This window comes from Drosophila montana, unplaced genomic scaffold, assembly GCF_035044405.1.
Source record: "Drosophila montana isolate Dmon_TW-CO22-7 unplaced genomic scaffold, ASM3504440v1 contig_1783_1, whole genome shotgun sequence".
Lineage (NCBI taxonomy): Eukaryota > Metazoa > Arthropoda > Insecta > Diptera > Drosophilidae > Drosophila > Drosophila montana.
The window spans coordinates 220901-236887 of NW_026996710.1; the positions used below are offsets into that span (position 1 = coordinate 220901).

The 15987-nt window shown below is 38.6% G+C and overlaps 1 protein-coding gene across 2 annotated transcripts in view; it reads left to right on the forward strand.

Annotated features, from left to right (window-relative positions):
- Positions 1 to 15987, forward strand: part of dpr8 (defective proboscis extension response 8) — a 267234-nt gene that overhangs the window by 206266 nt on the left and 44981 nt on the right. Inside the window, exon 1 of one of the 2 annotated variants that reach the window (XM_064700529.1) lies at positions 12805 to 13097. The exons of the other annotated variant lie outside the window; for it this stretch is intronic. Coding sequence (XP_064556599.1) covers positions 13068 to 13097 — 30 coding nt within the window. The 5' untranslated portion in view covers positions 12805 to 13067. Of the gene's footprint in view, positions 1 to 12804; positions 13098 to 15987 lie in introns of those variants that run through there. 2 annotated transcript variants of the gene reach the window in all.

The window sequence follows — 15987 nt, forward strand, 5'->3', positions numbered from 1 at the left end:
AAGAGTAAAGAGTAAAGGTCCAAGATGACTACCTTGAGGAACACCAGAAGAGTATGCGTGAACGGACGGGAGAACGTGGATCGTTCTACTGGCAAATCACCCATGAGTTGGGTTTGCAACTTCTTGCGATAAACTAAACATACTCGACAGGAATTTATCGTGGCCTTAACTAGATTCCTGAGTTTGGGAATCCAGAACTTGCTCCGGATCATGCGCATCATTATCTGGTTTCCACCATAGAGGGAGATGCGATGCGTGGAACGAAGGAGGAGACGTGTGAGGGAGCTTCCATAAGGAAGAAGGATTGGATTTCTTTCGTCATAGCGCAAGGACTCAGAAACTCTTGACTCCACTGTGATCGATAAACGGATTGAGATTAATGATGGGGCTTGAGCTTGAAATAAGTTGCTTGTCAAGTAAAATTGAATTTCAGGTTTCTGACAGCGCCTTATAAAACGATACATATAGGCCACGACTCTAAGTGCCTTGCCGAATTCGGAAAAGCGATCTACAATGTGAAATTTTGGTGGCAACTTTGCCAAGTTGCATTTCACGGGACGTAGCTCTTCATCAGTTTCATGGACTGATTCAATAGGAGTTGGCCATTGAGACTGTGGCGATTGTAGCCATTCTGGTCCATGCCACCACAGATCATTGGCCATGAGGTCGCATGATGGAACACCCCGGCTAGCCAAATCAGCGGGGTTGCATTCGGAACGAACGTGAGACCATTTGCTGGAGTTGGTTGATTGTGCAATTTTGGCGACTCTATTAGCCACGAATGTCGTCAATTTGCATGGTGGCTTGCTAAGCCAGGCTAGCACTATTGTTGAGTCGGTCCAACAGAAAAGCTCCTGTCTTTCGACCGACAGCTGTAGTAGGAGTGCTGCGGACAGTTCCACGAGCAGGACAGCGCCACACAACTTTAAACGAGGGAGGGAGCTGGTCTTCACCGGAGCGACCCTGGTTTTCGCTGTCAGCAGATGGACGGAAACTTCATGCGCAGTTTCAAGCCGGATATATATTGCTGCTCCGTAAGCGCTCTGAGACGCATCGCAAAACCCATGGAACTGCATCTTTGCCTTAGGGGAAGATTGAACCCATCTGGGGATGCGTATTTTATTGAGAGTTGCATAACTCTCGAGGAATTCTTGCCATCTGTGTAGGAGTTGGCTTGGCAAGGATTGGTCCCAACCCAGATCATGAAGCCAGATCTCTTGCATGAAGATCTAAGCACGGACCACGAATGGAGCTAACCACCCCGCTGGATCGAACAGCTTGGCGATTTGGGAAAGCAACTCACGTTTTGTGTAGGATTGCTTAACTTTGATATCAGAGGGGGCGAAGAGGAACTCGTCGGTGTCTGCTTTCCAGCGTATACCGATAGTCTTCGCAAGGCTAGCTTCTTCAATCTCCAAAAATCGGCTCGGAGTAGATGCTCTCATTGAAGATTGATGAGCACAGCCTTGTCATTGGAGGTCCATTTGCGCAATGGAATGTTATGTTGATATCTTCCACTTGTATAGTATTGTAATATGTTCCACTTATAATTGTTTTGAATTGATAGATAAAGGCACGTCAGTGCTGTTTTGCATTGTTCATAAGAATGATTTTATTCTGAGTCAATATAAAGCTCTTAGCCTATGGATACATGTATATACTTATGCTGTTATTGGTTAACAGCTACAAAGAGAGGGAGAGTGAGTAGCTCGCATATGCCTGTATTAGTGAGCATATATATTGCTCACGGAATGCGCTCAGACGGAGCGTGGGATCTGCAGCGTAAGCATAAACGGTCAGCTAGTGAGGCTAGTGAACCGCGCTGCGTAATATGAGACCGAGCCAATACATAAAGTGGCTCTGGGCTTGTTTACTATATTATTGTTATTGTATGCAACAAAGTGCTGCATACTTTATATTTAAGTACAGGGTATTCTGTAAGGGCATATACGCACTACACCTCCCCTTTTAGAGAAATAACGTAACATTATGAATGTGTAGTTATTAAATGAACTTAATTATTGAGGTTTTCTTTTTTTTTTGTTTATAAAAATTGAAATTTTTGGATATAACAAGAAATTTAAAAATGTTGGAATATAAAAATACAAAAGTATTAAAGGTATAAAAATTTTGTTTAAAGATACATTTTATTGTAATAATTCGTTTATTTGTAAAAAATTTATTTTTCATTTGGTTGATCAGGCCGTCATATATTTTTATTTTATTTTTTTTTGTGTTTTATTTTTTTTGAATTTGAATTCATAAAGAAAATTTTGGATTATTAAGTCATTAAAAATTTTTAATCTATCCTTATGTACTTTTTGTTTTTTATTTTTAGTATCTGATATTACTATATTATCTCTATCCTCTATACCAGTGACCTTATATGGTCCAATATAATTAAAATCTAGCTTATGGCCTGTTTCGTTTCTTAGTAAGACCTTATCTCCTATTGATATTCCTATGTCATTTAGTTTTGAATCGTATAAATGTTTATTCTTTCTTTTATTTTCTTCGATCATTACTCTTGCTCTTTTATATGCTACTTCTAATCTATATTTACTTTCTTTAGCATAGTCTTCTATATTGTATAATGGACTTATATTACTTACTGAATTAAAATAAGATGGCAAATTACTTTGTTTGCTGAAAACTAACTCATATGGACAGTAGTTATGTGCCATAGAGGGGGTCGTGTTGAAACAGTAAACAAAGTATTGGAGCCATACATCCCAATCAGTCTTATCAACTGATATATAAGAACGTATGTACTCGTTGAAAGTTCTATGACTTCTTTCTACTGTTCCAACTGTCTGGTGGTGGTGTGCTGTAGACGTTAAATTGTCTATCTTTAGGTATTTGCACAGGTCATTAATAATAGAATTTTTATATTCAGTTCCCATGTCCGAAATGAACGTCTTCATCGGACCAAACTTCAGTATAAAAGATTCAAATATTGCTTTTGCAACTGTATTAGCGGATTTGTTTGGTACTGGAATAGCTACAAGATATTTTGTTAAATCGCATATCATTGTAATTGCATATTCGTTTCCATTTTCGGATTTTGGTAGTGGACCTATAGTGTCCACTATCACTCTGTCGAACGCATTTATCGGCGTTTCTGTAATGGTCAGAGGTGTTTTTGTGTGTGTCGTTGTTTTCGACTTTTGGCATTTAGGACATCTACGTATGTACTTGGTTATATGACGTGTCATATTTTTCCAGTAGTAGTGTCTTTTTATTTTAGCTAGCGTTTTTGAAATGCCAGTATGACCTCCTTGTATTGGATCGTCATGATATGTAAACAGTATCGCTTCTTGATCTTTTTCATTTTTTATTGTGGTCACCGGCTTGAGTAGCGCTACTCGTAATGATTTTAATGTTTTGTTGCCCATATTTTTGAAAGATTCAATTGAAATTAATTCAAATATCTTTTCGCTCGGTGCCAGTTTGAGTTGGCTGATTTCATGTATACCGGCTTCTTTTTCAAGCCTTTGGAAAAACTGACCTAAGTCAAATGTTCCATTGGTGTACAGATCGCTAACATCAATTCTTGCTATAATTTTTCTTCCATGTTTGAAGAAACATATATTATTTAATATAAGCAAGGCCACTACTTTTCGTACTTCGTCATTACAAATGACTTCATATACGTTGGGCTTAGAAGCGTTGTCAAGAGTTTGCATAGGCAAATCTACTTGATCTTTTCCTGCGCAGGAGTTTTTTCTGTTTACTTTGGTGCCTGGTAGTGACTTTCAGGACTTTAAGTTGTAAGTCTTTGAGTTCTTTGATGGTTATTCTTGATAACGCATCAGCTACATAGTTATCTTTACCCTTTAGATACTCTACTGTGAAATCGTATTCTTCTAATTCGAGCCGCATACGTGTTAACTTTGAACTAGGATTGACCATTGAAAACAAATATGTTAATGGTCTGTGATCTGTTCGGACTGTAAAATGTTTGCCATAAATATATGGTCGAAAATGTGTAATTGCCCAGTGTATTGCTGCTAATTCTTGTTCTGTTGTACTTTTATTACTTTCTCCCTTAGTAAATGAACGTGATGCATAAGCAATTGGGAGTTGGAGCCCATTATGGTTTTGAGTTAAAACTGCTCCTCAAGCTTGCTTACTTGCATCAGTTATTATGCAAAATTCTTTGCTGAAATCTGGGTATTGTAATAATATTGGGTTTATTAGTGCCGATTTGAGATGTTCGAAGGCATGCTGGCAGTCGGCTGTCATTTCGAACTTAACATCTTTTTTACATAATCTTGTTATGTGACGAGAAAAGTCGGCAAAATTTTTTAAAAAACGTCTGTAATAATTGCAAAAGGCAACGAACCTTCGAGCGCTGTCCGCATCGTGTGGGACTGGATAAGATAAGATTCCTTTATCGGTGCATTTGTATCCCGGAAATGTGACTTCATGCATAAAAAATGAACATTTTTCAGGATGTAACTTCAGGTTGTATTTCCTACATTTCTTAAAAACATCAGTTAAGTTTTTAAGCATATGTTTTTCGGAACAACCTATAACTATTAGATCATCCATGTAAAGGAATGCTTGAGAAGGTTCGAGTCCAGAGAATGCAATAGTCATCATTCTCTGAAATAAATTTGGCGCTATTTTTAAACCAAAAGGTAATCGCGTAAAGCGATATGAGCCATTGCTCGTTGAAAAATACGTTATATTTTGCTCTACCTAGTTGATCTAAAATATCATCAATTCTGGGTAGTGGAAATTTATCGGACAACAGTTTTTTATTAATCTGACGATAGTCAATTACTAATCGCCATTTCTTATCTTCGGAGCCTGGAAGTGCTTTCTTTGGAACTAGTAAAAGTGGGCTATTGTATTCTGAAACTGATGGTTCGACAATTTCGTCGGAGATTAATTTGCCTACCTGCTTTTGAATTTCTTCTACCTGACTATGCGGGCTTCGATAGTTTTTAATATAAATTGGTTCAGTATCCTTCAATCTCAATGTTTGTTTATAAAAATTATTTGTTGTTATTGATTCGGTTTCAAGTCCGAATACATCACTATACTTGGTGCATAGTTCTATTAATTGTGGCTTAAATTGTTTTGGAAAGTTTTTATTTAATTGAGCTATTACTTTGTTTTTTCTGTTTTCTGGAGTAGTTTGAACTAAACCGTAGTTCGAAAGTGGTTCATAGCTCAGATTTTTTATATTAATTAATTGATCTTTATTGGTTGTATTAAGAAATCAGACAAATGCATTCTTTTGTGTTGCAACTGTGTTTGCAACGTAAATACCAGGTTTAATTTCCTGATTTGTGATTAATATATTATCTTTACTTGAAGTTAGTTGAACATTTCGGACGACTTCTGATCGTGCTGGTAGAAGTATTGAATTGTTACCAGAACTGAATGTTATTGGAACATAAATTTGGACATTTATATTGTTTGGTCTTATTATAAACCAATCTTCGGACGTTTCTAGGTCTATTTTGCAATTAAGACCTTTAATGAAATCTATGCCTATTATTCCGTCACACGGTATAGCGAAATTTGCATCGACTATATGAAAATTGTGAGGAATTATGTATTTGTCTGCTTGTAGCTCAATTGGGGCGAGGCCTTTGGATTTTATGATTCCTTGACCTATAGCTTGAATGTCTATAGTGTTATTCAACTGGATGTCGTTGAAGACATCAGAATCTTCTTTTAAAATTGAGATATCTGCACCTGTATCTATTAAAAATACCAGTTTCTTTCCTGATTCTACATTATAAAAAGAGACAAAAATATTGAGATTGAAGTTTATCGAATGAACTTTTATTAATTCTGTGTATCTAAAGGGGGTTGTTGGTTTCCCGAATTATTTTGGGCTACCCTAACATTGTTTCTGTTGTTATTGTTACTATGATTATAACCTCTAGATCCTCCACGGCCTCTGTTATTATTATTATTACCACCGCGGTTGCTATTACCACCGCGGTAGTAGCCACGGCCGTATGAGTTGTTACCATATGAGCCGGTTGCCCTTCCTCTGTAGTTACCTCGACCGCGGTTTCCGCCGCGCTGAGAGTAATTCTGGCAGAATAAGATACTGTTAGACTGCCCAGTTGCTTCTGTGCAACTATTTACAAATTTTGAGATAGCATCATTCATGTTACTGAATGTGCCCGCCTGCATGATAAGTTTTACCTTATCTATAGAGCAGTTCTTGGTCATTGCCTTTACAGCTTGGGTTGTGCTATATTTATTAGCCAATTCCGGTGTAAGGCCATCGTTTATAAAGGCTCCTTCTAAGGCTTTTGTTAACTGCTCAACCTCTTGAGTGTACTGGTTGGCAGTTTTGCTTTTCTGTTGCAAGTTAAGTAATTTGGCTGACAATACTTCGACTGATTCGCCTTTTACTGTGCTTGATAATTTTGCAATTATTTGAGCGATAGTTTGCTCATTGCTTATCAAGTTTCTCGCATGGCCTTTTAGTTTTGTCTTAATGAGACTGATAGCTGTTACTTCATGCGAGCCTTTTAGGGAATCAAGGAGATTCAAAGCGTCTATGAAACTTTGTGAATTTTCTGCCTTTCCATCGAACTCAGGTATGAGTGATGAGGCTAATTTTAGAAATTCAACTACTGTTTGAGCCATGTTTATTTTGTTTGTATCTTATAGTTTTTCGTCTGTCGTTGATTCTGCCAACAGTAACTTATCAAATGTTACCGGTGTATTTAACACTGATGGTAGATAAAGCTTGAGATCATACTTTTTATTTAAGTTTACCAGATTATCCCTTAGACGCTGTAAAACGTCTGAAGTTTGGACTCTGTGTAAACTTGTCAGTTTATTTTGACACTCGGTAACTCGACTCCTGATTTCATTGTACTCATATACAAGGATCTCAGTATGTTTAATTATGGTGGGTCTTAAAACTGGTGCGCTTTTATTAAGGCACTTGTATGATTTATCAAAATTTTCCTTATGCCGCTTTATTTTTTCTACTATTTGGGGCCAGTCCATGTGAACTTCCCCTACTTAAATATTTTATTTAAGCAGCGGCTTAGACCTTGTCTAAGTCGTTGGCTCGACTCATGTAACGCTTCCTCAGTGATTTTTTATGAAGAAGATAAATCTTCAGAAGGATGTTTGCTGAGGCTATTACAATGAGTATTATTAGCAGTATGTTTGTTAACTGCACATGGGGAGTGGTGTCTACAACTTCAACTACGTTAACTACATTGGCAGTGTCATCATCTGCCTTTGATTGTTTTCCCCCCATATTCCTATATTCCTATTCGTTATATACCTTGCTAATTCTATCCTTAATCATGACTTATTCTCGAACATAATTTTTGGAATACCTAATGAGGCAAACGGAGCACTTATTTCTGTCTTTGTTTCATTTTTTTTTTTCGTATTAAAAATTTTCCTTCTCAATTCTTGGAGTGGCCATACAATACCACAATATATATTTATTAAAATTTAGTTCTCCCTTTTTTTTTATATATATATATATATATAAGTTTATTGGTATTTACTTATTTTATTAAGGGGATAATTAATTTTGGGTTAATAAATTTTTTATTTTTTACAGTTTCCTACCTATTGGTACGCATAGCTTTACGGGCTATGCTTCTAATCGGGCAGAAATTAATTGCTCAATTTTTCAAGTTTTATATATATTTTAAATTAATAATTAATTAATTTTGGGATAATTATTTTTTTTTTTTACAGTTTCCTACCTATTGGTACGCATAGCTTTACGGGCTATGCTTCTAATCGGGCAGAAATTAATTGCTCAATTTTTCAAGTTTTATATATATATATTAAATAAATAATTGAATATTTGCTGCATCTGCTGCTCGTCCGCTGCATCAGCTGGGCGTCGCCGGATGTGGCACGCTGATGCTCCCTCGTTGGCGCAGGTGGCGGAGTGCCTCCCGCACTTATTTCTATGGCACAGCTTGTTGCGCTGGCGGTACCGGTGCCGGTCTTCGCACAGGTTGTTGTTTGCAAGTATAGTTGCAATCGATGCTGTAGAGTGGTCCCTCGCAGTCTGCTGGGCACTTCTTTGTTGGTCTGGGCAGCTGTTTTTTCTGTGGCGGTGGAATTTTTGTATTATTATTTATAGTTTTTATATTTTGAGGAGAAGGTGTTACTTGTGCTTTTAGGTCGCTTTGCCTCTTCATTGAGGAGATCTAGCTCTCTTGCTAGTTTGTTTGAAACTTCCCAAGTCGGGGGCTTATTGCTATTATTATTTAAAATATGCTTGCATATCTCAGCTTTGCGTTGTTTTATACGCAGCTGTATGCCGCCTCGATTTCTTTGGTTTTTTTTTTTTATTTGATTTGGATCAACGGCCGGGGCACTGGCCGTTAATCTTCTCGCCCTATACTCATCTAATGTGATGCGTATGGACATTGGACGCACGAACACCTTACTCACTCAGACTATTTTAGTTCCAACGCCGTGTTAATTTCCATCGACGTAGTTGCTGCCGTTGTTGTTGAAGTTCTTGTTGTCCCTCGACGTAGTGCATGGATTTATGTTAATTCTTGTCTGTCCTTTATTCTACTGCCTCCAGGCAGGGAATCGTGACCATGTCACGGTCGCCATGTAATGTTGATATCTTCCACTTGTATAGTATTGTAAATGTTCCACTTATAGTTGTTTTGAATTGATAGACAAAGGCACGTCAGTGCTGTTTTGCATTGTGTGTAAGAATGATTTTATTCTGAGTCAATATAAAGCTCTTAGCCTATGGATACATGTATATACTTATGCTGTTATTGGTTAACAGCTACAAAGAGAGGGAGAGTGAGTAGCTCGCATATGCCTGTATTAGTGAGCATATATATTGCTCACGGAATGCGCTCAGACGGAGCGTGGGATCTGCAGCGTAAGCATAAACGGTCAGCTAGTGAGGCTAGTGAACCGCGCTGCGTAATATGAGACCGAGCCAATACATAAAGTGGCTCTGGGCTTGTTTACGTTATTATTGTTATTGTATGCAACAAAGTGCTGCATACTTTATATTTAAATACAGGGTATTCTGTAAGGGCATATACGCACTACAGGAAATCCAGCAGTGCCCAGAGCCATGCGTAGCTCGTCGATGGCTCGGACAGCCCCAATCTTAGTGTTTGCCACTGCAAGCACGTCGTCGACGTACATAAAATTGGAAATGACTTCGTTCACCAATGGATATTGTGAGCGAAAGTCAGTGGACAGCTGCTGCAGAACCCGTATCGCCAGGAAAGGGGCACAGTTGACCCCAAAAGTGACAGTGTTCAGCTCGTAATCACAGAGCTCACCCTTACTGTTCCGGTAAAGGATTCTTTAAAATGGGGTGTGGTTTGGGTCAACGCGGATTTGTGAAACATTTTGGTAATATCGGCGTTGAACACATAGCGGAAGAAACGCCATTTCAAGATCTGGATGGTTAGATCTGATTGCAGAACTGGTCCTGTGTGGAGGACATCGTTCAGACTTTTGCTATTTGAGGAAATGCTGGTGGCGTTAAACACAACGCGAATCTTTGTGGTGGTGCTGTCTGGTTTGAAGACAGCGTAATGACGGAGATAGAAGTTATTGGAGTCTTTGCTAGGAGGGACTTGTTTCATATAACCCAAGTCCAGGTAATCCTTGATCACGGAGTCGTTCTGCTCTTTTAGAGGAGTGTTTCTCATTAAACAACCTTCGTTTCTTAGAAACTGAGCAAGTGCGATGGACCTTGAATGTCCCAAGTTGATGTGATCAGGATTCTTGAAGGGCAACGTAACTATGTATCTGCCAGTCTCATCCCTTTTGGTGGTGCGAGTAAAGTTTCTTTCGTATATGGAGGTGACTCTTTTGCCAGTTTGGCTGGCAGATCTTCCACCTCCCAGAACTTTGTGAGAAGATCATCTAAAAGTGGTTCGGGGCTGACTGAAATCCTTGTGGTAAAGGACGAAATTCTCGCGGCATTCGACTTAACTACTGGGCCAGTCAGGACCCAGCCGAAAATGGTCTCCATGCCCAGTAGCGAGCCGCATACGTTGAATTGCGTGCCGCCGAGGAGGATTGACGGGATAATGTCTGCTCCTAGCAGCACATCAATCTGCGAGCTCGTGTGGAATGAGGGATCAGCCGATTGAATATTTGGTAGGTCCGTCAGAATGCTGTGTGGAAATGGATGCGAGGGCAAATTGCCAACCAAATTGGCCAAAACGAAAGTAGAGGTTTCGATTTGGGTCCTCGGTTTTGTAGGGGAGCCAATCTTGAAGTGACATAACTTCTGTGAATTGGCTGAGATGGCTTGACTTAAGCCGGTCACTTATGTTCGGACTGGATGGAAAGGAAGCTTGATTACATTGAAAAGTCGTTCGGAGTTGAACGTCGCTTCCGATCCCGATTCAATGAGTGCACGTGTTGTGTAACAACTTTGGGTAGCTTGGATTGGTTATATAGACACCTGTGAAAAGTTCTCGGAAAGTGGGCCATTTTAAATACTCCCCAAAAAAAATGTCAATCTCCACGGGAGGAAGACTGCAGCCTCTTGGCTGTTGACTGGGCGCAGGAGCCGCGATCAGGGCGGTTGCGCTCTCTATTTGCTCGTCAAGAGTAGAGGCACAGCGCTCATAGACAAAGTAGCAGTGGTCATATTTGGCTTGCATGGCTTGCATATTTTGCACATTCGACTCGTCTTAGTTGAGAATTTTGGAACAGCGCTCGCTAAGTGCCACTCTTGCTCGTTAAGTGCCAATTTTTGGGTGCTGGAGAATTTGAGACCTACTGCGCGAGTAGTTAGAGGACCGGTTACCGAAATTGTCGTACTCTTAGCGGACGCCCTTGAAGAAGTTGCCCGCATAGCTAACTTTTCTGAGGAAGGAGTGTAGACCTTTTGCAGGATTGATGGCGAAGAATCGGAGGGTGCGGAAGTGAAGTTGATCTTCTGTGCTGTGTTGACGGAACGGAAAGTCGTTGCTTACTGCCTTTGTCGCTATCAATTGGCATAGTAGGCTCCTAAAGAGCCTCGGACTTGGATGGCAGCGAAGAGTCAGAAAGAATAATTGCCTAATTTAATTAATATGGGACAGTGGAATTGGTCCAATTGGGTGGATGTCGGTTTTTTTTTATAAAAGAAACCAATTACAAACACGAAAAAAAAAACAAACAAGAAATATTTATTTTTAATTATATTAATTAAATAAAATTAACTGGAACGATGGAATTGATCCTATTTGGATGAGGTGGTTTATTTTTTTTTTGTTATAAAGGAAACCAATTACATACAAAAAAACAAATAAAAAATATTTATTTATTTAAATTAATTGAATGAAATTATTTGGATCGATGGAATCGGTCCAATTTGGATGAGGTGGTCTAATTTTTTTTTATATATAAAAAATACCCAGGACAAACAGAAACAAAAAAGACAAATATAAAGGATATTTTGATTGTTTTGTTTTTAAATTAATCAAATGAGATTATTTCGGTAAATTGCATGCATCAATATGTAATAAAAATTATATTAATAAATGAAGGAAATGAAAAAAAAAACACAAAAATTGTATATTCACCTATCCCTCGATTTACACGGTACTTATTCTTATTCTGCAGTCGCCGAAATAAAAAAGTCCACATTGAATTCTTGCTGGAAAGTCATTTGGCCTGAAGTAATAGTCGAGAGAAACGTAATTATAGCTGAAAATGTGTTTATGCTAATATCATAGACTTAGGTCATGCTATTGGAGGCGAGGGATTTAGGGATTTGGCTATTTCAGATATTGAAGAGTTATTCGAGGATGAGGAAATTTCAGAAGCGAGTCTCGTGGAATTAATACCCCAAAAGACTCCAGAAGATAATGTAGATAGCAGTTCTGATGATGACAATAATAAAGCTGAAAAATTTACTGGAAAAGTGATTGCTGAAGGGCTACGACTAGGTAGAGAACTGCAAACTTTTTTTTGAACAGAGATCCTGATACTGAGAGAGCATTGAAATTTCAAAGAACAATAAGAAATGCGCTCAGTCAATATGAAGAAATTTATAAGAATACCCGCCAAAATAAGCAAACGCTAATCACTAATTTCTTGCCATCCAAAACCTTTAGTAGCCAAATGCAAAATGTTGCGAACATCTCAATTAGTGAAGCTGAACCGTTGGAAAACGTTGGTGAATTTTCTGTTAGTGACTCGGATAGTGATGTTACACCAGCACTACCACAGAAAAGGAGAATTCTAGCTTTAGAAAGTTCAGAATAAGAATAAAGGCTGATTTTTATTTCTGCTTTTTTAAGTTTAAGTTTTTATAAAGTTATTTATGATTGAATTCTTTTATTGTTTTGTACAGAATATTTTTAATTTTTTTTACGTTTTTTTAATTTTTTTTTTAATTTTAAGGAATATTATTAATTGATGTTTACGTTTTTAACTATCAAAAATAAATTGACTTGAATGCAAAAATCTCTCTTTTATTATTAAATCCCCATCTCATTTTACACGATTATAATGAATATGTCTTCGACTTTTCTTTGTCTTCTTTAGATCGATTTACACGGTTTTCAGTTTAATTGAACATACCCGTTTACTTTGTATGAACTCTGTGTCTCGTTTTACACGGTTTTGTTTTGCACGGATTTTCCAAGAACCAATCTACCGTGTAAATCGAGGGATAGGTGTATATGTAATTTAATATGTCTTCCAATGCGGATGTGGATGCGACTTGAATAAATTTTTGTTCGATTACAAATAATTTGTCAGGACCCAAGTGTAACGAGTACCTTGCAACGGGTACCTTGTCACCCTGTGTTGGACTTCACTTTGTTTATAATTTTAGAGTTTATTTTGTGTATTTTTTTATTAAAAAAAAAACCAAATAAACCAATGCGGCAAATTTAACTGCAAGTAATTCCCGTAACCGTTGTGTTTTGCTGCTTCGTCTCAGTATATATGACTGAGCGGGGGGGTCACTGTGCAGTTGTGATACGTGTTTTTTCTTGATGTTCTGATTTATTTATTTGGAAGGCACTAACATACAATAATTTAATTCGAGTGCTAATTATATTGGACGTGTGTTTTATCACTTATATACATATAGTGTGCAGCAACAAATGTGCATGTGCAGCAATTTGGACAAAAAAGTATGTGTTAGTAAAATAATATTTATATATTATTTATATTGTTGTGGAAAAACACTTACAATGTTTGGCGAGAGGTTTTTTTTTTCTCTTTCTTTGTGTTTTTGGTATGAAGGTGCATATATCTTGGTATAAGTATGTATGTATTTTATTTTTAAGCGGACTGTGACTTATGTAAGTACATACATACATACAGTACTAAGATGGTGGATGATGAGATTTTTTTTGGGAAATAAAATCACTTGTGCGGCAAATGTTTTCCCTTCCTTCTCCACAATTGCGTGAGGTTTGATATATCATATTTTTCACTTCAATTAAAACTCAAATTTTGGGTTGTGTATGCTCCACTAGTTTATTTCGACTAATTGGTTACAAAAATATGGCGACTCAGCGAGTTTTCTTAAGCTACAAAAACTAGCCTGGAAGCAGCCACATAACTACAGGACAGCTGTCACTGTGAAATGCAGCATACTTTGCGGCATACTAGAAGCTACATGTCAAGTTTGGTGACTAGCTTTTATTATTTACCACAATTGCTCAAAGAACAGGATTTCGACATCAATTTTTATCGATTACTTGGAAACGGGGCAAGTTATCGAATATCGGAAACAAACTCGATCTGTCTCTCAAGTCTCTAGCTTTTATAGGTTCTGAGATCCATGCGTTCATACATACGGACAGACGGACATGGCTAAATTTTCCTATGTGGGACTCAGCTGGGATCGGAGATGCTTCCTTCTGCCTGTTACATACATTTGCACAAATACATTATACCCTTTTTACCCATTTTTAATGGGTTGAGGGTATACAAATGTATAGCATATCGACAATTCGCCAGTTTTTGTTTTGCCGATTATATTTTCCTTTAGCCGACTACATCTGAGGAAATCAATAGTCAGTCAAAATATTTTAAACCGTTTACTTGTACTGCTAAATTTTCCTTTCGTTCGGATCGATGATATCCGTAACCATGCTTTTGCAACGTCTGAACTTGGTCGACGGGAGACACTATAGCAACACATGTTCGATGCTTGCTAATGTTGGAAGGACGCATTATATTGCATTCACAACGCTAGGGTTTTCTTTCTCTTTGACATCATCAATGAGGCAAAGTATGGTATGACGGATTTTTCTTTCGGCAAACATTTTAGGCATCCTTTTAGTGAAAGATGTGCACTCACTGGATTCTAGACCGTTTAGACAGTGTAGGTCAGTGATTGTCCACTACAAATGGTAGCCGCGTCAAATTCCGGCTCATGTTGAAGCGAATTCAAATTTTATTCGCGATAGAGCTTCCACCCCTAGATTCTTTTTAGCGGGTTTTTAATGGAGCTTGGTTTTGTGATCTTCGATGATCGCCTTCCAACCTTTTATCTAAGCGTTGTTGTTTCCGTCCTGGAGCTTGCTTAAGGCCCAGACTTTGGCTTATAATTCCCTTTAATTTGATTTGAAGATATCGATTTTTCTCAATGTTTTTGTGTTGTAAATGAACTACACCTAATGTGGTCTTGTTAATTTTCTGAGAAAATGATTACGTTGTCAACGTAGACATAACACATCTTGCCTATTTGCTCTCTCAGGGCTTCATCAATTGCCCTTTAAAAGATGCTACCAGTAATTTTCAAGCCGAATAGTAGCTGACAGAATTCGTACTTGCCGCTGTTTACAGAAAAATATGTCTTCTCGCGGTCTTGCTCGACCAAGACCATCTGGTGGTAGCTTGTATTCAAGGGAGCAAGGTCGTTAAGTATTTGGTACCGAGCAGCCCTATCGTAGAATACCTCGCTCACTGCCCTTAGCATACGATTGAGGGCGATACCATAAGTGATGACCCGCTCCTCGAGGTCCTCAAAAAATTCAAGGTGGTCGGATCGGCCATCGTAATGAATACGCCATTTCCGAACTTTTGGAGGTGGCCTAGCATTCAACTGGTGATAAGGCCAGGTGACGTAGGCAACACTATAGACATCGGCGGGGATCTGCCCGACCCCGGGGTCGATCACTGTAGCCTGGCTGCTTCCTCCACTCGGATGTCGGGAACACTGCCTGCGCCTTTGAAAATAAGCCAGGGGTCGTGATTTGGGCGTTTAGGCTCATACAATTGAGCGGTCTTCAGGTATGGTTCAGATTTTTGACGTCGTCTCCGCCAAAGTTGGGTGGGCCACTCCAGAATGACGGGTCTTAAGTTATGGTGTACTGCGCCTTCATCTCGTTGAGCCGAGCCCACGCTTCGATGGAGTGACCGTCATCCTTTACACAAGTCGATAGCCGCCTTCGCAGTTCCATGGACGTCTGCCCGCCTGTCCTCAGGTTTTAACTATCTTCTTAAAACGTTAAATAGGTCTGTCTCTCTGTTGCAGGCTGTACATATGTCGGAACCAGTTGAACCGGATCTCAATATTATATAGCCAAGAGCGATCGGTCAAAAATTAGGCTCTTATATGGAAAACGAGGTTCTTCTATAAACAACTTTTTTTTCAAGATATCTTAACCATACTCGGCACTAACTATTTTCCCTGTGCTTCTTAGATACGAGCAAAGCGTTATGTGCATATGCAAGTGTATTAAATCTTCGGCGTGCTGAAGATAGCCCTTCTTTCTCGTTTATGTATTAAATAAAGTTCAGATGCTTGATGCTCGGGCTTCTCTGGATAGATTACGCTTACTTGTATTTGCTTCTTTTAATTTCTCCGACTATAAAATGCTATTACAACAACAGCTACAACGGAAAAAGAAGCGCTGTGGCTTTTAAACGGCAACAGCAATAACAGCAACAGTGCGGAAACACGAGCCCAGACAATCTAACATTTTCCTATGTGGGATTGCGCCCAGCTGACACAGACGCGTCTAGTTTCTCAGCAACTGATCATGGTTGCTACAGATGCCTTATATA